The 23,434-nt window shown below is 33.6% G+C and overlaps 1 protein-coding gene across 1 annotated transcript; it reads left to right on the top strand.

Annotated features, from left to right (window-relative positions):
* The first annotated feature begins 1,146 nt into the window (after positions 1 to 1,146).
* On the top strand, positions 1,147 to 20,822 carry LOC129952696 (serine/threonine-protein kinase haspin homolog). Its single transcript, XM_056065461.1, has 7 exons — positions 1,147 to 1,371; positions 8,128 to 8,414; positions 8,488 to 8,721; positions 8,787 to 9,220; positions 9,589 to 9,792; positions 12,256 to 12,551; positions 20,526 to 20,822. Exons 1-7 carry the CDS (start codon positions 1,286 to 1,288, stop codon positions 20,722 to 20,724), a joined length of 1,740 nt encoding a protein of 579 aa, XP_055921436.1. The 5' UTR covers positions 1,147 to 1,285; the 3' UTR covers positions 20,725 to 20,822.
* Positions 20,823 to 23,434: the final 2,612 nt, after the last annotated feature.

The raw sequence follows: 23,434 nt of genomic DNA, 5'->3' as shown, positions 1-23,434 counted from the left end.
AATGTCTTTTATGAGCATAAGCGTCTTTTTATAATTAAATTTTCTGGTTAAACTAATTGGGGCTTATTCAGAGTCACATTTTAAACCCGAGTCTATTTAAACTAGATTCTAAATTTAACATCTAGTTTAGACACAGCTGCTATTCATAAAAAATTTGGCAGCCCTGATTAGTTAGAAACATATTTAAGGTATATTCTACTACAACTCTAGTACAATTTTACTAAAACCTTTACAAAATGGCTTGTTGAGGGGAACAAAATAAAATGCGTTAGATGGAGAGCCATAATCTTTCAAATCCTTTTAATCACGCTGGTGCTGTTAAAACACGCAGATATTTGCAAACCTTTTATTGAATTTGGATCTTCAATACTTAGAACGTCAATTATAAACTTGGCCCTTTTTTTTCCTCGAAACGATAACTTTAATACAAATCGTCCTCATCTATTTCAAAGGGTTTAATTCGGGTTAAGTAGAGCATTCATTTTTCTTGGGTGGTAGTATTCCAACATCCAGATCAACACCAAAATATTGATATGTGCAATGTACATACATACATGCTAAATATTTTGAAATTTTAATTTTTGTTTTTAAATTTCAAATAAAATGTCTCGCAACGTAATTTTCACAATCAGTTTGATTATTTTTGACGTTTTATGGATTAAAAACAGCTTAAACATCGGTTCCATCGTGTATGTTCTTAGACTCCAGGCTAGCATTTTAAAATGGGTTTAAATTGTCTATGAATAACATAAACTGATAAAAGATAAAATCAGAACTTATAAAATAACTATGAATATGGCACATTTTGTTTGTACCTACAACGGCAGGCATGATACTTTGTGGCGGTGCTTGGTACTTTAAAATGTTGTCTACAAATTCAAAAGACACAAAAGTTAGGCACAGATATTTATACCAAAATATTGCCTCTTCAAATCTTCAATACGCAGTTATAAATATCTTCTTGATTTTTAACAGATGAAAATAAAATTTATCAAGAGTTGTATCCCGTGAAAAGAATTGCATAGAAATTATTTTATGATTATGCATTCTGTGCTAACCCTAAGGTTCAGTGAAAAAACTGGAAGCTCGATCTTGGAAACTGGAAATTTCTCTTTCTCATGATTTTTATTTACAATTTAAAATGAAACGACAGTTTGTTTTGATTTCTAATTTTCCTCAATTTGTAATGAATGTTTTTATTCTTTGTAAACAGTGAACTTTTATTTATATTTTTTGCATATAAGAAATATATTTTTGACGAATTTTTTAACTGTGTTCTGGTGCAATGACAAATACAGATAATGTTTTTGATGTAACACTAGATGATGATATATGGAAGGATTCATTTGATCGCCTTCTTAACAAACGATCGTAAGTTTTGATTTGATTTGTTCGTTGTATCATTGGTTTATTGATATATTCTAGTGTTGATTTAAGATATTCTTAGGACACTTACTTCCGACCTTCTTAATAATCGTGATTTCGATGAAATTGCTGTTGATTCAGAGAACTGGGATATCCTAGTCTTATGTCGGTGTTGGTCTGAACTAAAGCATCTTGATTTTTTGTTGTTGGTGCATAGTTTCTTAATATACACAAGGGTTGAACTACTTGGGAATATTGTAAAGTACCATTTAAGTAAATTAGATGGTTTAAAAGTCCGTTGAGAACTAGGGCCTGCTCATAACTCTCAACAATTTCTGTATGCGAGTAATGTCAGGGATGAGGAAACCCACAGTTTTGAAAAGGCACTTTTTATGTTAAGAATTTCTCAATTCCTCATAAGAGACAGTACCCGTGAAAAAATGTAGGTGGCACAGGCAAGAATTGAACCGAGATCTCTATCTTAAAAGTTTTTCGCACTTACCATCACGCTCCATTTAATCTTCTAAGAAATGTATGCATATAATGTCTTATCTTCTCACTGATCATGTCCTTTTATCACTCTTGCAGTGGGTGTTTCCCCATTACTGGAAAGACTCATTTATTTTCCCAATTCATAAAAAGGATCCAAATATGTAGTATAAAACTATAGACTGATGCGATAATCTCACGTATTCCAAAACTCTTCGAAAGATTATGTTATGAATAAATGTAATTTCAAAGTATGTCAATAAGTTCACCTGTTCAGTATGGCTTTCTTAAAGGTAAGCCAACCTAAAAGAATTAGTTTCCCAAACATTCTACGCTACCAGTGAGTGTTATGACTCCGCATGTACTTGAGCAAGTTAGTGATTCTATGGGACCAATCTTTTTTCGCACTCGTACTGTGGCAAGAGTCCTTTGAGATCTAAAAACTCATAAAACACATAAAATCTAAACACTCATAAATCCGCTGGTCCGGATGGTATCCCCGCTATTTTTCTGTAAAGGTGTTTTTTTTTCAATGCTGGCAAAACCACTGCGTAAGCTTTTTCATCAGGTCTTGTTTCGAGAGGATGGTAAACTGCATTTGTCCAGCCCATCCCCAAAAAAGGCGAATCTTCCTCACCCTTTATTTACCGACCGATTGCACTAACGTCCCTTCTTTCCAAGGTCATAGAAACGCTGATTAATTATCAGCTCAGAAATATCTTGTACGGCTTTCGAAGCAATAGGTTCACTGGTGATCTCAAGGTTCATCTCACCGAACAGTAGAGCAAATCTTTACATCGCTTTGGAGAAAGTAAGATTATTGAACTAGATATTTCAAAAACATTTCATAGGGTTTGGCATCAGGCTCTCTTATCGAAAATGCGTGCTTTTGGTTAGATTGGATTAGATATTACCTTTCGGATCGTTGAATACAAGTAGTATTGGATGGATTCAAGTCTGAAAATCATTAAATAAATGCTGGTGTGCCAAGGACTCTGTTTTTCTCCAACACTCTTTCTCATTTTTATTATTAATCTCCTGTTTGCAACTTCTAATCCAATACATTGTTTCGCTGACGATAGTACTCTTAGCTTTTTATATTCGTTTTCAGATTCACACCCCTCTTCTTCGGATGTGGAACTGCAACGACAAAATATGATAAGCTCATTAAATTCCGACCTAAACAGCATTCTACAATGGGGAATAAGAAACCGCGTGGAATTTAATGCTTCGAAAACGCAATGCTGTCTTGTACCATAAAAACGAGATATACATACATACATACATCAATGAGACTGACCACCTCGATATTCTCGGTATGTGTGCAACCACCCACCTCTTGTGGAACTATCACATACGCTATAACGCGCAAGCTATTTGGGCTTCCTTAGGCGATGCAAGAAATATTTCACCCCTTCTGATCTGGCTGTTATCTTCAAGACTTATATACGTCTAAAGCTTGATTATAACTCCCATCTTTGGGCTGGTGCTCCTGCAACTTACTTAAGCCTCTTGGATAGTATTGAACGTAGAGCATTTAAATTGATAGATGATAATATCTTCATAAGTTAATTTACTTCGCTTGAACATCGTCGTAAGGTCTCTTGCCTGACCCTTTTTTACCGTTATTTTAACTCCTTATGCTTGAAATTGCCAAGTGCATTCCTCCCCTTAAACAGTTCAACCGTAATACTCGCGCTTCTATGAATGGTTATCAGTATACTCTTGAGTCCAACTTTGGCCGTACTATCAAATACAGAGATTCGTCCCTTAGCCGTACTACGCGAATGTGGAATGCCTTACCACACTGTGTTTTTCCTAGTCATTGCATTATTCAGGAATTCAAAACTAATGTGCCCCGCCATCTCCTTTTTTATATTATTATTTTCTTTATTTAGCAATATTTAGCTATTTGTATAAACTACTTTATATTCAATATAAATAAACTTATCTTTAAATATACTTTGTTTTTACATAATTTACCAGTTTCTTTTTAAACATTTTAAAATTTTGTTCCAATTTAAAAACATTAGGCAATTCATTAAATATTTTTAGACCATTGTAAACAAGCATATTTTGTGCAGAATGCGTTCTTAACAAAGGAAGACGAATATCACATCTATTTCTCACATTATGACCATGAATATCACTTACATATCTAATTTTATCACATAAATATTTGGGAACCAGCCCATATTTCATTTTAAAGACATAAATTAACACATTCATAATAGTTCTCTGGTTTATGCTTAGCCATTTTAACATATTTAACATATATACAATCGGGGTCAACCAATGACATTTAAGTAATATACTCATCGCTTTATTCTGCAACTTTTGTAATCTATAAATCATTGTTATATTACCGAGATAAATTATTGTTGAACAATATTTAAAATGAGGTTTAATTATTGTGTTATACACATTTATTGCACACATAATTGACATTCGCTTTCTAATTCTCAAAAAAAAACCTATTTTTACCAATTTTCTTCGATATGTAATCAATATGGGTATTGAATTCTAACTTTTTATCAAACATTATTCCCAGATACTTTATTTTGTCTACTATTTCTATAGTCTGGTTTTCAATTTTAACTTCTGCATTCGTTTCTCCGTTAATCATCATACACTTTGTTTTTCCTATATTCAAACTTAATTTATTCATACGAAACCATTTACTTAGTTGCATTAAATCAAAGATAATTTTCTCAACACATTCGTTTATATTTTTGCCTACGACATACAACAATCCATCATCAGCAAATAGTTTTAGGAAAGAATAAGTATTCTTTGGGCATTTCATTAACATACATTATAAATAACAAAGTTCCTAAAACAGATCCTTACGGAACACCTAAATTCACATTTATAGATTCAGAAACAGCTTCTTCAACTCTTGTTCTTTGCGTTCTCCTCTGTAAATATGATTGGAACCATCTTAACTCCTTGCCTCTGACTCCATATCTATCCAGTTTTTTAGAAGGATGTCTCTATCCACTGTTTCAAACGCTCTTCGGAGATCAACAAATACGGCAACGATTTTCATTTTCGAATTTATTTCCGTCTTCCAGTCGGAACTTATTACGTGCAAGTCTAGCCAAATTCCAATCATGAAGGAAGTCAACTCGGACCTTTTATCTTTGACTATTTAAAAGACTTTTCTCTCTATGTTTGCGGATATACAAATATTCAAATAACTTCTTACTCCACTGACGTTGTTAAACTTCAAAATGATCTTAATATGTTTTATATTTGGTGTGACTTTAATTTTCTGGAATTAAATATAAGAAAATGTCAAAATATTACCATTTACCAAAAACGATCATTTACGCACACTTTGAACTTTGTTAAACTTCAAAATGATCTTAATATGTTTTATATTTGGAGTGACTTTAATTTTCTGGAATTAAATATAAGAAAATGAAAAAATATTACCATTTCCTGAAAGCTATAATTTCCGGTCACTTTGAACCTGTATTGCATTCCTCCTCACAAACCATTTAACCGTAACACCCATACTTCTAGGACTGCTCATCAGTCTAAACTTGAGTACAATTTCGGACGTTCTGTTAAGTTTTAAGATTCTTTCTTTAGCCACAATATATTACAATTTCCCGAAAGCTATAATTTCCGGTCACTTTGAACCTATATTGCATTCCTCCTCACAAACAATTTAACCGTAACACCCGTACTTATAGGACTGCGCATCAGTCTAAACTTTAGTACAATTTCGGACGTTCTGTTAAGTTTTAAGATTCTTTCTTTAGCCACAATATACGTATTTAGAATGCTTTAACAGGCTCAATATATCCCTCTTATTTTAATGTGCATCCCTTTCAAATAATATACTCATTTCTTAACTGCTCGCACTATTTGATAAACCCTTTAGTTCGCGTAGAATTTAAAAAAATTACCCAGAACATACAAAAGAACTTAAATGTGGGTCGTTGGGCCCATCTTTCTTAAATGTTTGAAAATTAAAAGAAAAACAGGCTAAAGTCAGCTCGTAGCCTCCAGCTAAAATTAAAGATTGTATTAGCTCGTAATTTATAGGTTAAGCTTAAGCTTTTACAAAGCTAATAAATAATTAAAAAAGAAGAATACGATTCGTAGCATTCATTTTGTATTACTTAAAATAAAGACAGGCATGCAAAATTGCGGCGGTTCTCGAGAGACGGAAATGTTTTAGTCGGTCGGCTATTATTTTAAGAGCTCTTTTTTGAATACATTCCCAGTGACTCAAGTGGCTTAATGGGGTACCTACCCAAACATGAGAATTTTAAACTAGTTTCGGTCGTAAAAGAAATGATTTTTCATTCAAGTGCAAAAGAACAGGACCTAGAAGCCAGAACCCAAAACATTGTTGTAATTTTAAAGTATTGGGATAAGACATCATTTGGATTTCTGTTGCTTTTTTAGACTTCAAATTAAAAGACTAAGCTAGCCATTTTATAATATAAAAAGTTTTCAACTTAAAAAAAAAAAAATGTTTACCATTGCGTTAAGTTTTTCACAATGATGATAGTTTAATCTGAGTAGAACAGCCGCTTTACAAATTAATTCTTCCTTCAATTAATTCAGATTTCTCTTTTATATTTCGCATAAAATTTTTGTAATGCCCGTGGTATGGTGGTTAGTGCGTGGGTCTTTACCTAAAACTGAGCAGGCTTGTTGTATATACGAGTACTTTATCATATGCTTAACGGTAGAAAGTTTGTTGTCAAAAGTGGCAATGTTACTTCTACCACAAAATTCTTAATTAAAAATGGTCTTCAACAGGGAGCGATCTGATAAATAGTCTTACAAAGGCAATTGCGTATGCCGACGATCTTATTGCGTACACAACAATCCGCAAGGTTGAAATTATTAGAATTCTCTTGCAGCGTGATTTCGACAAGATTCAGCGATATTGCGACGACTGGAAACTGAAAATAAATGTCCAGAAGTTGGAGACAATTCTGTTCGGGACTCCGTTGGCTAGGACAACGAGGGATACCAGAAGCATTTCGCTTTTTAGAAAGACTCGCTCTGATACTATTTCACTAATCTACCACGTCAGACGACCGTGGGTAGGCGACTCCTGTACAATCGGGACGTCATGGCACAAGGCCATGACGTGTCCCGTTAAGAAGAAGAACCAGTTTTGTTGGCTTCAATCAGTACTTGATAGTGGGTAATCGGGATGGGATTTCAAGCTTTGACGACTTACATACTTGTTTTATAGTTTAAGGGTTTAGTTTTCAGTAGAATAGGCATGGTGGCACAAAAAAAATACAAACAAAATATAAAACAAATTAAAATATAATTACAAATAAGAAAAAAAGGACAACAAAATATGAAAAACATAAAATGTTCGATAGCTAGATTTGCTGATGTTGTTGTTCTTGTTTTAAGTAGTTTATAGGTAGAATAGGTAGTTTAAGTTAATTTTAAGTTTTAAATTAAGGACCTAATTTTAAGTAGTTTTTAAGTAAAAATAAAAAAAAAATATTGGAATTATTTATTTTTAAATGTTCTAATAAACAAAAATAAATTAAATCAATTACAGTACAGTAAATCTTAGGGCCGTAAGGCTTTGGTATTAAGTGTTATGTATATATGGGACCAGTAAGTTAGTTGTAATTTATGGTTAATTAGGCTATTTTTATGAATTTTGTTTAGCTTTAAGATAGATGTGAGAAGTAATGAATAAAAATGAATTTAAAAAATCAAAGTGCATTGGGCTGTCATGCCAGAGGTCTTGGGCTTGATCCCTGACTATTCCATTTAAAGTTTTTTTTCACGGTTACTGCCTCTTGCGAGGAATTGACAAATTCTCCAAGAGTAATTCTTTTCATAAAAAATAGTTTTTCAAATTAGCCGTTCGGCTTAAAACTGTAGGTCCCCTCAATCCCTCACAACAGTACTCGCACACAGGAATGGTTCTCAACGAACTATTGCGCCATACAATTTATTTATTTTATAAAATTTAAGGTCCGCCTTTTCTTAATTCTTAATTTAATTTCTTATTTTAATAAGGCTTTAACCCGCTACAATTCTACGAATTAAGCACAACACATGATCCCTTATGAAAAACCAATTGTTGTTTTCTCTAAATCCTTATTATCATAAAAAAACAAACTAAAGCTGATAAAATAAATAGCTAAAAAAAAGTATAAAGTAAAAGAAGATAGCCAATCAAAAGTTATATTCTTACTTAATTTTGTATTAAATATCAATAAAACAAATTCAAATTTTTAGTTAGTCAAAATCTAAATAATTTGTTTAAAGGTTACTTCGGGAGCTAAACTTATTAAAACCGAATGTACGCATATCATTTAATAATGATAGCAGTGTCGAAGTTTCGAAGGAAAATATATCCTATACTGAAAAACCAGATAACAAAATCTTGGGAAAGAGGACATCCGGATCTATTTCCACACCAAAGTTTATTAATAAAGCTGTTGGCCCATTCGACTGCCATTTGTCTCCGATAACTTCGTGGCGTCTTACGAATGCTTATCAAAAAGATTCATGGGACCCATCCTGCAAATTAAAATCAACCATTTTAGACAGAGGTAAGTCATGCAACACGATATTTAAACAAATTAATTATTTAAATGTTTGTATACTTTCTAAACAAAAAAAAAGTTACTGAGTCTATTGAAGAAACCACGCCCTCTCCTCCAAAAAATGTCGCCAGAAGTATACCAGTGATAGAGTTAAGCGAACACAATGAAACTGATATTAAAACTGAACCAGTCTTAGAGAAAAACAGTACATCTGATCTCCAATGTGATGAAAATAGATTTTTGAACGTAATACTGCCACCAGGAAAATGGAGAAGATCGCTAACGGTTTGGAAACGACAGAATCACCCCAAACGTAATAAAACAAATAGTAATTTTCCTCCCAACTATGGTTTATCTAAACATTTTCCCATTTTTCAGATGAATATCTTGACAGTTTTGCATCAAACAGCACAAACTGCTTTACTCTGAACATACGAAATTCCCGTAAGACTTCTTTTGTTCACCGTAAAACAACTTCAATAATTTCTCCCAAACGCAAAAGTGAACTTGAATTGTTGAAAATTTGCAAACAATCCGAGCATTTGCCCTTTTCAAGTCTTTACTCAAAGAATGTGCTGCCTAAGTGTAAAAAAATAGGGGAAGGTACATATGGAGAAGTGTTTGCCAATACGGACAACAACAACGAAAAAACTGTGATAAAGATAATACCCATTGAAGGAGAAATAAGTGTCAATGGAGAACCCCAAAAGACGTTCGAAACAATATTGCCTGAAGTGTTGATAACAAGCGAGCTGAGTAAGCTTAGAAACACCAAGTCGTTTGCAACAACGGGATTCGTTTTTCTCAAAAATGTATTAATGTTTACTCATTAAGCAAATATAAATAGAAGTGAAACTAAGTTTTTACGGCGACGTTATATTGTTTGGGATTTTTGTGTACAGCGCACAGATCAATTTTAACGAAATATTGTATATCGAAAGGAATGATGATATTTTTAATATTTTGTTTTTCAATTTATTTACAATCTACAGCAATTCGGTAATTGTTAAACGTCCTTTCGAATTCACGAAGCTTGATCATCCAATAATTTCGTAACGTTTTTTTTACTGATCACATGCCAAACAAAAACCTGGTCTCCCTTCTATTTGTAATTGTTTAATGGTTTGATATTTTAAATCGGAGGACAACCATTTAATCAATGTTTTCTTTTTTCCTACAGGTACGTTCTTTTCGAGGCAAGTATCCAGATCATCTAATAGAACTGTGGGAACTTTATGAGAAAAATAATGGATCCGAAAATGATCATCCTGAAGTATTTAAAAATGATCAATTATATGTATCATTAGAAATAGCTTATGGTGGAAAAGACTTAGAAGGTTATGTTTTTCGGAACTCAGAGCAAGCTTATTCAATATTTTTGCAGGTTAGTATGTCAAGATTTTGGCTAGATTATTTACTTTTCGGATTGCTTTAATTTTAACTTCCGCTGGTTTGTATACGAATATTTAAATAAAACGAATTAAATCAAGACACCATCGCATCGCTGCCGAACATTTAAAGCAGCAGGCGATGACTTGGTAGGGAGCATGCACTAACTCATCTGCAAAATATGCTAAGAAGAAAGCATGCCTGGTGAGTGGAATCTTAGCATAGTTTGCCCGATACATAAAAAACTAACTACAGAGGCATCAATCTCATTAACATTGCATATAAGATCCTCTGCCGTATTATGTGATCGTCTGAAGCCGTTCGGCAACAACCAGGAAAGCCCACTATCGACCATATATTGACACTACGGTAGATCTAGGAAAAAATCCAGGAGCTTCAAATCGATATCCACCATCTTTTTATCGATTTTAAAGCCGCGTATGACAGCATCCATAGAGAAGAGCTCTACAGATCAATGTCTAGTTTTGGCATCCCTGTCAAACTTATCGGTTTATGCAGAATGACGATGGAGAATGCACGGTGCTCAATCATGGTCGGAAAAGATCTCACCGAAGCAATTGATATCAAAAAAGGTTTTAGACAAGGCGATGCACTGTCATGCGACTTCTTCAATATCTTTCTGGAAAGAATTGTGCAAAACTCAACCGTCAACACTAGAGGCATAATATTCCAAAGATCCATCCAATTACTCGGATACGCAGATGATATTGACATAATTGAAAGATCAAAGCGTGATGCCAGTGGATCGTTTTTGAGCATTGCGACGGAAGCGAAGAAGATGGGTTTAATGGTTAATGAGGGCAAGACCAAGTATATGCTGTCATCAAAATAGGACATTGAACAAAGACGTCTTGGAAAAAATTTACAATGGACAGCTATAACTTTAAGGTAGTTGAGGACTTTGCCTACCTAGGCACCGCTATAAACACAGACAACGACACCAGCGCTGAAATAAAACGAAGAAGAACTCTTGCAAATCGCTGTTTCTTTGGACTTAGAAGGCAAAGTTAAGTCTTCTCTCGAGCATCTAAAATCACCATCTTATCTCGGTTTTCATTTATGACGCTGAGGCTTGAACCTTGTCAAAGAAAGATGAGAGCTTCGAGGAGAAAATATAACGACGAACTGTACGGGTTGAACAGCGACACTGACCTAGCTAACAGAATTAAAGTCCAACGGCTTAAATGGCTAGGTCATATAGAGCGAATGGACATCAACGCTCCAGCCCGGAAGGTCTTCGAATCCAATCCCGAGGAGGCTCGCGATGGGGATAAGTAAAGATACTTGTGAATGAGCTCAGGACCGGTCCTAACAGGTGTAGTAGTTAAAATTTGCCGGCTTTATCAATATAGACATCTATTGATAAAGCCGTCAAATTTCAACTGCTGGTGATATACATTTCTATGATTTAACATCTATGTAATATTTTACTATTGACACCACCCTTAAAACACACAAGTTAAACATTGCCAAAATAATAGCGTCATAATAATTTACCTCAGTGAATTTCTCAAATTGTGTTCCAAGTAAATCGTATTTGAGGAATTGGTTGCAAATAATACAATGCTCTGTGTTTCGTGGGACCAGTGTGGTGAAGGGTGCTTCGATTTATTTAAACCTAGTGAGACAGTGAATACGGTTCGTTACCAACAGCAAATTATCAACTTGAATCATTCGTTCAAAACGTTCGGAATGGACATGCATGACATGCATGACAACGCACCCTTTAGTACCGCTAAAGTTATGTAGAACACATTCTAATCATTCAATTGGGAAATATTATCGCGCCCGCAGTCCTTTTCAGAAATCGACCGTCCGACAATCACCTTTTCTCATCGATTAACTCGCAGAAAAGCGCTTAGCTAATTTTTAAGTAATCGAAAAATGCCTCATCGAATAGTTTGCCTCGAAAGATGATATTTTTGTCGAACGGTGTCCATGAATTGTCTAAGAAATGGACAAAGTATATAGAACACAATGGTTACTCCTGATAAATTTTCGAATCGATGAAGATCTTAAAACACCCAAAATAATAATAGTTTTGTTTTTAAATGAACTTTGGGTTATTAGGTGATTTTTAAAGCTATAATTACTGTCAAAACAATGATCGCCCATTGATTGATTCACGTAACTCCGAAAGTCTAGCTCTTTTTTTGGTAACCGAAAGCGTTTGACCAAATCATTGGAGACAAATTATACCAGTTTTACATATCTACGATATAAACTTTTATCTCTATTGTCATCAGATTTACAAGAGTTGTATATTTCTTAAATTTAAGTTTCCATTTTCACTATTTTCTTTTTCATGTATTAGAAGAAGATATTATCTTATATTGATGGTTAACTGTTTCATAGACTAACTTTTACATTTTGTATTTTTTAGTTTCAGCATTAATTATTTAAATTTCCAGTTAAATAATATCTATCTTTCAAACAGGTTGCTTTTAGTATGGCTGCAGCGGAGAAAGCTTTGGAATTTGAACATCGTGATTTACATGTTGGAAACATTTTAATACAAACAACAAACGAAAAGACTGTTGAATTCACATTAAATAAGAAGACTATTAATATTCCAACAAACGGTGTTAAGGCTACTATTATCGATTATACGCTCTCAAGAATATTGTTAAATAGAAATAGTTTTTACAATGACCTCTCGGCTGATGACGAATTGTTTTGTGCAAAAGGAGACTACCAATATGATATATATCGTTTGATGAAGGAAAAACTAAAGTAAGTTGATTAATGTTTAGTTTTTTAAATATTAATTAGTTAAAATTAACATTTTATTTATAAATTTAGAAATATCTTCCATTTTAATTAAACAGAAGCTCTCAGAAATAATAGGAAAAATGAAATATAAATTTTTTTCAATGCAATTTTTCATAGAAGATGAAAAGCTCTTGTTTTCCGAGCTTATTGATACTATTTTTTCGGCTTTCGATTCCAACACCAGAATTTATAATTCATCTCCTTGACTGACCCACCGCCATTATTTGCAGTATCTCGTCTTTTAGGTTAAATTTGTTTTCATCCGTAAACAAAACTTAATAATTAATATTGTGATAACAAATGGTTAACTTACACTACAATAATATATAATTCCATCTTATTCCAAGAAGACATATCCTCTGTTACATAATCATAAGCAAACTTAAGTCCTTAGTTTCTATTTTTTCACTTCTATGGCACACGGCTGCATTACCATTTCGGTCATTATTTTAAAGAATTGATGTTTCTTTTTCTAAACGTTTCGTTGCTGACTTCTTTAATCTTTTTCTCTTTTAAAACATCCTAACATAAGAATAGATTAAAGTTATTTTACCTAACAAGTAGCTTCTTATCGTACGTCTCCAGTTCTCTTCCTCACATTATGTTCGTTTTTAAATTATGAAATTATGTATTGGACTGTGTAGCGCTCCCTTGCACAATAATTGCTATTTCTCATACTGAGTCCTGCCTTGCAACAAATTTTTGAATTTCAAAAGAAGTTTATTTTACTTCTGGTTCCATATCAATGTGTAACAGGAAACTACCTTCAATGTAAGTAAAAGCCTTCCTAATACAAGGTTAACAATAAAATTTTAATTTGACGCGAAAAGTATCCTAACAGAGTTACTACAGTGCAAAAACAGTGAGTGTCCGAATATGTGTGGGCGGTTAAATTAAAGAGTTGTTTTTATTTGTTTGTTATTTATTTTATTTTAATACAAAAATAACGTGAAATTTATTTAAAAAATGATGGTTGAATCCTAATACTTCAATATATTTGCTTGAAATTGCATTTCAAAAATTTACATTTTCTGTGTACGATTATTTGTATATATTCACAGATTCTTGTTTCATTCCTAAGATAAAAGAACAAAAATTTCATCTTTTCCATTTTTATTAATCATTTTAAAATGTCTAACAAAATGTTAAATTTGTTGACTTGGAAAACAATAATCAAATATGAATTTGAGACATTGACAATGAAATTTGGCTCATATGTCATAAATGTCCATAGTTTAATCAACATAGTTTTTGTTTGATATCTTTTATAATACAACTGAAATATTTTTCTTAACAATAACTCATTATGCTGTAGGGGATCAACTTTTTTGGCATCTTAAATGTACAATCATTTCTTTATCTTTAGAACACCCTGTTCACACAATTTTCGAATTTCGTAATCGACAGAAATGTTTGATTAGTCTTAGATAAGCTTTTTCAGTTTATTAGTATACAAGATCGATTAAGAAAGAAAAGTGATAAATGTGTCCCGTCCGTAATCAACGCAAAAATGTGTCTTCATTAGCGATTCTTGACCTTGCTTAGAAAAAATCTTTTAAACATTCTTTATGCAATTTCTTATCTTATATATAAACGTATTATTAATATTTCAAATTAGAAAAATAGGGGCAGGTTTGGAGCGAGTCATAACTATCGTTGGTTCTCACTATTGAACATTTTGTTTTGAGGGTTAAAAGAGATTAGGAGAGCCAAATTTGTAATGTTTAGTGTCAAAATGAAGCTGATCAGTTGTTCATTTTTTCTACATAAAAAACTACATTTTTTAACACAGAACTTTTCTTTTTAATTTGTCAATGTTGAAATCCTTTTTAATAAACAACTGAACATTAATTTTACATTTCGGAACATAAGCGTTCCATTTTCTTTTAATTCCCTATCAGTTTTATTATTATGGGTAAGGGACCGGTTATAGCTATCAGCAAAATTTGAAACATGAGGTATCTGAAATGTTTTACTGATGAGCGTTTTTAGCAATCAGTAAATTTACGTCATTTAATATTGTTCTTTTTTCCTTCATAATATCGAGATTCGCTCCTCAGACAATTGTTTTTGCTGTTGCTTTCATCAGTAAAATTTTTAATGAAGTGATCGGAACAGTAAAAAATTGGAACACCAACAGTAAAACGAAATGGAATTTTGTTTGACTTTTGACAGTCAGCTGTTCAGTAAAATGAATTTTCATCAAAACAAAAATTAAAATGGATTTAAATATTAAATAAAACTTTAAATGCATTATTTCTTTTTGTATCTTTTGCTAGAAATAAATCTGTGACATGTTCAAAATTAAATACAAACATTTTACTAATGGACTTCACTTGTTTCATCATTATCATTATATTATGATTAAATCCACCAAAAAATTTGTACTAGTATTGGAATTTGTGAAATTGGAACACAAATCAGTGGAACGATTCGTTTCACTTTTGAAACTAAAAGTATCAGCTGTTCAGAAAATGAATTTCCGTCCGGAAAATAGAAAAATACATTTTTAGAGAAAAATAAATGCCTAGCTTTACTATTTTGTTAAAAAAGGAAAACGCCGTCAAATATAAATTCAAAAATTGTCCGGACCGATTTCGATGATCATTGGTTTTCATAATTGAAACCAATCATTAGTTTTTTTTTGCAGTTCGTTTATTTGGTCATTAAAAATCCACCACAAATGTTTACTGACAGAAATCTGTCATTGGAAGTGTGTTAAATTGGAACACAAATTATTGGAATTGTATTGAATTGGAACACAACAGGCTTCTTACCGACTTTACGTTTTTTACGATATTGTGTGTCATGACCTGATGCAGAATTTGCAAAACGTAATTTAGCTTTATGGCGCCAGTTATAGCTATCATTGGTTTTCATCATTTAAAAACAAACATTGGAATTTTCTTGATATGTTGTTTATAGCTATCATTAAATTTTTTTAAATGTATTTATTTCTTAATTTTTATATAAATTAAAGAACGAAAAGGAATACACTGCTACTACAAACTTATTTTGAAATAAAACAAACAAAATTGCAATGACAATACAGTGTCAACTGTCAAAGCGCGACAAAATAGAAAATAGATTTATTTGAGTCGGGCGTTAAACTCGAGCTTATGATCTTTACGATCTTAAGCGAGCACTTGAGATAATATTTCAGATTGCCTCATAAGAGTCCATTGATTCTATTCAATTATATACATGAATACCAGGGTTGTTGCGGATGTACTAATTTTGACATCCGCGGAAGCGGATGCTGATGAGGATTTTTTGAGACTCACATCTGCGGATGCAGATGCGGATGCGGATGTTACTTACTTACTTACTTAAGGTGGCGCTACAGTCCTGTGTGAACTAGGGCCTCACCCAACAAACTTCTCCATCTAGCTCGGTCCCTAGCTAGATGTCTCCAGTTTCGCGCTCCAAGTTGGGTGAGGTCACCTTCCACTTGTGCGCGCCACCTGATCCGCGGTCTTCCTCTACTGCGCTGTCCTGTGGGTGCGGATTCGAAGACTTTCCGGGCCGGAGCATTGGTTTCCATGCGCTCTACGTGACCCAGCCATCTTAGTCGTTGGACTTTTACTCTTCTGGCTAAGTCTACGTCGCTGTAGATCCCGTACAGTTCGTCGTTCCATCTTCTCCTCCACTCCCCTTCGATGCATACGGGACCGTAGATCACACGAAGAACTTTTCTCTCGAAGCGACCCAAGGTGCTTTCATCCGCTTTTGTCATGGTCCATGCTTCTGCACCGTATAGCAGGACGGGGATGATAAGGGTCTTATATAGCAACACTTTGGTCCCTCAAGAGAGGACTTTACCACTCAATTGCTTTCTTAGTCCAAAGAAACAGCGGTTAGCAAGAGTTATTCTGCGTTTGATCTCAGCGCTGGTGTTGTTTTCTGCGTTTACGGCGGAGCCTAGGTAGACGAAGTCCTTGACTACCTCAAAGTTACGTCTGTCGATTGTGACGTTTTAACCAAAACGTCGGTGTTGTATGTCCTTTCTAGACGACAGCATGTACTTTGTTTTGCCCTCATTAACCGTTAAACCCATTTTTGCCGCTTCTGCCTCAATACTCACAAAAGCCCCATTGACATCACGCTGAGTTCTTCCGATTATGTCAATGTCATCAGCATATGCCAGTAATTAGACAGACTTTTGAAAGATAGTGCCTCTAGTGTTGACGTGTGAGCTCTGCACTATTCTTTCAAGCACGATGTTAAAAAAATCACATGACAGCGCATCACCTTGTCTAAAGCCTTTTTTGACATCAAAAGGTTCTGTTAAGTTGTTTCCAACCTTTATGGAGCAGCGTGAATTCTCCATGGTCATCCTGCACAAACGGATGAGTTTGGCAGGGATGCCAAAACTAGACATGGCTCTATACAGCTCGTCCCTGTAGATGCGGCCTTGAAATCGATAAAGAGATGGTGGGTGTCGATTTGGTGTTCTTGAGTTTTTGCCGTAATGTGAATATTTGATCAACTGTGGACTTTCCTGGTCTAAAACCACACTGATAAGGACCTATCAGGTTGTGGATGTTAGATTTTATTAAATAAAAACAATTTGAAGTCAGTAAATAAAGGAACATTTTATTGATTATCTTTGCGTTTAATAATTTAATTTAAAAATGGTTGAGTTACATTTAATAAAAGGCAAGATTGCAGCCTTCTCAGGCTGTTGTCTGTTTTTTTTTGTGGATCGCGTATTAATCCAGCTCCACTAAATAAACGGTGATTTTTTAAGAGCTTAAGAACTTTAAAAAAAAAAAACGCATAAAATTTGCAAAATCTCATCGATTCTTTATTTGAAACATTAGATTGGTCCATGACATTTAATTTTTGAAGATAATTTCATTTAAATGTTGACCGCGGCTGCGTCTTAGATGGTCCATTCGGAACGTTCAATTTTGGGTAACTTTTTCGAGCATTTCGGCCGGAATAGCCCGAATTTCTTCGGAAATGTTGTCTTCCAAAGCTGGAATAGTTGCTGGCTTATTTGTGTAGACTTTAGACTTGACGTAGCCCCACAAAAAATAGTCTAAAGGCGTCAAATCGCATGATCTTGGTGGCCAACTTACCGGTCCATTCCTTGAGATGAATTGTTCTCCGAAGTTTTCCCTCAAAATGGCCATAGAATCGCGAGCTGTGTGGCATGTAGCGCCATCTTGTTGAAACCACATGTCAACCAAGTTTAGTTCTTCTATTTTTGGCAACAAAAAGTTTGTTAGCATTGAACGATAGCGATCGCCATTCACCGTAACGTTGCGTCCAACAGCATCTTTGAAAAAATACGGTCCAATGATTCCACCAGCGTACAAACCACACCAAACAGTGCATTTTTCGGGATGCATGGGCAGTTCTTGAACGGCTTCTGGTTGCTCTTCACTCCAAATGCGGCAATTTTGCTTATTTACGTAGCCATTCAACCAGAAATGAGCCTCATCGTTGAAAAAAATTTGTCGATAAAAAAGCGGATTTTCTGACAACTTTTCTAGGGCTCATTCACTGAAAATTCGACGTTGTGGCAGATCGTTCGGCTTCAGTTCTTGCACGAGCTGTATTTTATACGGTTTTACACCAAGATCTTTGCGTAAAATCTTCCATGTGGTCGAATAACACAAACCCAATTGCTGCGAACGGCGACAAATCGACATTTCACGGTCTTCAGCAACACTCTCAGAAACAGACGCAATATTCTCTTCTGTACGCACTGTACGCATTCGTGTGGTTGGTTTAATGTCCAATAAAGTAAACTGAGTGTGAAACTTGGTCACAATCGCATTAATTGTTTGCTCACTTGGTCGATTATGTAGACCATAAATCGGACGTAAAGCGCGAAACACATTTCGAACCTAACACTGATTTTGGTAATAAAATTCAATGATTTGCAAGCGTTGCTCGTTAGTAAGTCTATTCATGATGAAATGTCAAAGCATACTGAGCATCTTTCTCTTTGACACCATGTCTGAAATCCCGCGTGATCTGTCAAATACTAATGCATGAAAATCCTAACCTCGAAAAAATCACCCTTTAGTTGTTAAATTTGTCTGCAATGATGTCACCTGTATAGCGATCCTCGATCGTATTTTAATACGATTGATCGTTTGAAGTTTTCTGATACTCCGTGTCAAGTTAAGCTTAGAAAGGAAACACTTGAACTGGGATCTGCCATGTTGTCATATTTTTCACGCAATTCTTTGACTTTAGCAGCAACTTTTCTGTACAGTTCATTGCAAATAAAATCAGTAAAAAAGTTTCGTCCTCTAAAATTATATTTGGGTGCTAGTTCTTGTATAAAACGGCGAAATCCAAGTCAGTCTACAAAGTTAAATGGTAAATTCTGAAGCACTATCATTTATCCAATCAGTTTGTGAATTTTATATCAGTTGCTGCTGCTAATATCCCATTTTTTCTCTTTTGACTTCAAGTGGTTTTTCAATGAAGAAGTCGTGCGTCCTTTTCGTGAGTATGTTTTACGACATATTTTGGATTCGGACTTGTCAGGATCATTTTTATTTAAATTAAAATAGATCCAGATGGTGATTTTTTTTTGGAGGCGGCATTTATTTTCTGTATCTGTATCACTTTTTCACTTAATATATAAAAATGAACTGTGTCCTCTGGCCACTTGCAGAACTCTTATATCGTCAAATGTGTGACCATTGCATATGACTTGTTGTTGCTTTTGTCGTCGTCTACTTGGGACCGAGATTTTTGAATTTAAAATTTTTACTAAGGCTGAAAGGGTCGTTTTTAAAGATCATAGTATAGTATGCAGTGCTGTTGCTATTTTCCGAATTTCAAAATAGCGTTACAAAACATCCCCATCCGCAACAAACTCCGCATCAGTTCATGCGGATGCGGATGTTGGAATTATTGCGGATGCGAATATTCGCAACATCCCTAATATATACATAGCTATTAGCTATCAATGCTTAACTCTTAGGTTAAAATCATTAATGAAATATTTATCCAATGACAGAAATTGTCAATGAAAGCTATAACCAACCTGTCAAAAAATTCCAAGGGTTCGTATCAATGTTGAAAATCAATGATAGCTATAACTGGCCCCATAAAACAAGCATGCCAACATACTTATATTCACATTCAGTCGTTTTTCCACACCCTTTTTATAGTCATTTTAACAAATTATGCCCTGAAGAAAAAGCCGGTTGCTTTTTTCTTCGTTACTTTGAAATCCTGTCTTTTGCAATGCCTGTGCGTTGTGCTTGGCATAAACCTGGAATTAAAATCCCTATTAGTGTGCGCTTTTTATATATAGCTACTGAATAGTTGGACAACTGAATGCGTGCGATTTGCCAGAACCCTTATACATTTCTATCTCAATTCCAAAGCTAAACATGCAAGCCTTCTACATTAGGAAGTTTTTGACAAATTTTTTTTCCTTGGGCTTTGATGATCAATTAGTTAAATGCGATTAATAATAATATAAAACTAATCCATCTTGGTTTTACCCTACGTTTCGCCAGTTGTTTTCTAGCTTCTTCAGGGGATTTATTTAATATTTTATATAAAAAAAAAACATGATTAAAAGTTGCACAAAAAGGGCGAAAAGTTTGACTATGGACAACACTAGTATCACCGTATTTTACAACTAAGGTATGGCCACACTATACAAAGCACTGTTTTTAATTTTTTTGCTTTAGTTGTATTTTCCAACTGAAATGTGATTTGAAGTGGACTATAAAAACTTGACTACTTGGCGGCTTAGAATATAAATTTTAAGTGTCATTTTTTATTTGCGTTATTTATAAAGCAATTAATTGATACATTATTTACTTCTTTAACTGCTGTACATAAAATGTAAAAAAACGTTGATTAATAGAATATTTAAAAACTAACTAACTAATAATTTTACAATAAGATAACATTAATTCATACTAAGATCTAATGTATTTATTTTTTCAGTAATAACTGGCAAATGTATGATCCCCAAACAAATGTGATGTGGTTGCACTACCTTCTAACTAAACTAGTAGATAGTGTTAAATATAAGAATTACAGATCGAAACAACATAAAATAAATCTAGACCGACTGAAAACATTAAGGGACTCAATTATGAATTGCAACAGCGCATATGAATTTTCAATTAATATACAAGTGTAGATTATAATTTTGATAATATTTATTTTAAATGTTTTTTTTTATTTACTCTTGTATACAATAATAACGTAAATATACAATATTTTATATGATTTAACGTATTTTTTTTGATTTTTTGATTCTCGGTAGCGAAACGAATTGAAACTCAAATGGAATTATAAGCTTAAAAATGTATGCATAACAAAAGAGTCCTCATGTGTAATGAATTTTTTTTTTACACTTGAGAATTTCAGAAAGTAGTTAGCTTATAGCAAGCTTTAAACTTTGATCAGAGGCTCATCATAAGTGCATGTGTTAGTTGTTAGTAAGATAATAATACAATTAAAGCCTAACACACGCACAAAATATAAAACATAATTAACATTTAACATGAATTAATACAGAACAACAAAGGATAACATAAAGACGTTTACGATAGTGGAGCACTGGTTCTTAACAATGATTTTGATCCCACCTTATTTAAATTTAAATTATCGATGAACAGTTTAAGTTATATAAAATGCTCATTCTACTTAAAGCTTCATTTTTTCCCATAGTTAGTTCTATGGAAGTCAATATGTATAAAATCAAAAGAACGTAGGTGATGAATTCCGCCTCGGTAATTCAAATGTAAACAAGATAGCAAGGTGCATCAATATCACCGTTAATGAGTTGATGAAGAAATATTAAATCATTATTAACACGCCTTTGATGGAGAGATTGCAATTGAGGAAGCTGAATATGATGTCCATAGGGAGGCGGATCATAAGGATCATCCCAAGGAAGACCGTTTAGGGCCAAGCGAATGAAATTATGTTGAATTGATTCAATACATTTTTATGAGTTTCGTAATAGGGTGTCCATACCTGCGAAGCATATTCAAAATGAGGACGAACATGAAAATTGTACAAAGAAAAAGCAACATAGGGACCATTGAACATCCAGCGTTTTATAAAACCAAGCATAGAACTTGCTTCATTAACAATTAAATTAATGTGATGTGTGAATTCTAAGCTGGAACAGAAATGAACACCTAAATCTTTAAATGTGAAGACGCGACGGAGTTTTTGCTGTGGTATACAATAATCAAATACACTACCGATTTGTTTTTCAGTAAACGTTATCGTCTGGCATTTTAAAGGGGTGAGGGCAAGGCTATTTTTTCCACACCAAAATGTGAAACTATCAATGTCCGCTTGTAAAAGGATACGATCATGGGTGGAATTTATAATCTTAAAAATTTGATTTGATATGACGATACGTCGTTAATAGACAGGATGAACAGAAAAGGGCCAAGATGGCTTCCTTGGGGAATACCAGATTGAGCAACAAAAGGTTCTGAAAGACAATTTCTAAATTTTGCTTTATAGGAACTGTGTTCAAGGTATGATTTGATTAAAGCTAAGAAAAATGGTGGACATGGAAAACCAAAAGCTTTAAGTTTAAATAATATAATGTCGTGGATAAGTTTGTCAAAAGCTTTAGAAAAGTCAGTGCATACACAGTCAACTTCATAACCATTTGAGAATGTGAGGAGATTAGTAACGGGTGATCTTTTTTTTCACAAAACCATGTTTCTGTTCGCAAATGAGATTTTTTCTAAAAATGCTACACTTTCACAAGCAACTTGTTCAAACAATTTAGGAATGCAAGAAAGCTTTGCAATGGGCCTGTAGTTTGTTATACCCGCCTTGTTATCTTTCTTGAAAATTGGTGTTAGAAATGTCTTCTTCCATATACTGGGAAATTTGCCTGTTTTTAGAGAAAGTTTGACTAAGAACGTAAAGGGTTCAACTAAAGCATTACTACAATTTTTTAGTACTATCGGGGGAATACCATCAGGACCGGCTGAGCAGTCATCATTCAACGCAGATAAGAGATCAAGGACCGTACTCTGTAGCACAGGTATGTGACTACAGCTAGTTTGCGAAAAGGAGTGAAGATTATGAAAATATACTTCATCAACTTTTTGAGGGCTATTAACAAATGACTCACGGAAATTTGTTGCAAAAGCGTTACAGATATCAAGAGGTTTATCTAACGAAAGGTTCTTGTAAGTGAAGTTAACTGGAAAGCCATCTGATTTTTTCTTTAAGTTTACAAGTTTCCAATTTTTTTTTAAATTCTCTTTCAAAGAAGTGCCCATATCAGTAACATAACAAGCGTATAAAAAATTCGAAAGAGACTTAAATTCATTAAAGAATTCAACATAAACAGAGAAGTTGATTGGATTTATGTAGTTTAAAAGTAATTAGCAATGTAAAATGAGCAAAGATGTACAAAATTTCGGATTTTCGAACCAATGCTTGTAATGGGCCTACTATGTAACTCAATTTAACTTTTGATACCGTTAAAAGTTATCTGTAATTCTACATTCAAATGGAACTATTAATACAATTAAAATTCAACGACCGTAATGCCATGATGTGTGTTTTTCGAATCGGATTACTTTGTAAGTGTTCGTGTTTAGTTTTTATCTGAAAAGAAAAAATTACTCAAAAAGCTGGATTATAAACTACTTAGGCCAATACAATTTTGATGCATATCAATTAAAAGAAACACCATTTTTTATATATGTGTTTATTATTATAATAATTATTATTACTTCACGAAAAGCTTCCAAGAAGAAAATATTTATTTAGTTTTCTTCATTTTCTATTGCAAAACATTATAAATATTTTACGTTAACATATTTTTGATTTTTTTTTACTTTGAATAAACATTTCCGTAATTT

The sequence above is a fragment of the Eupeodes corollae genome, chromosome 3 (assembly GCF_945859685.1).
Source record: "Eupeodes corollae chromosome 3, idEupCoro1.1, whole genome shotgun sequence".
Taxonomy (NCBI): Eukaryota; Metazoa; Arthropoda; class Insecta; order Diptera; family Syrphidae; genus Eupeodes; species Eupeodes corollae.
The sequence above is the reverse complement of the archived record's forward strand: the minus strand, read 5'-3'. Positions and strand labels throughout refer to the sequence as shown.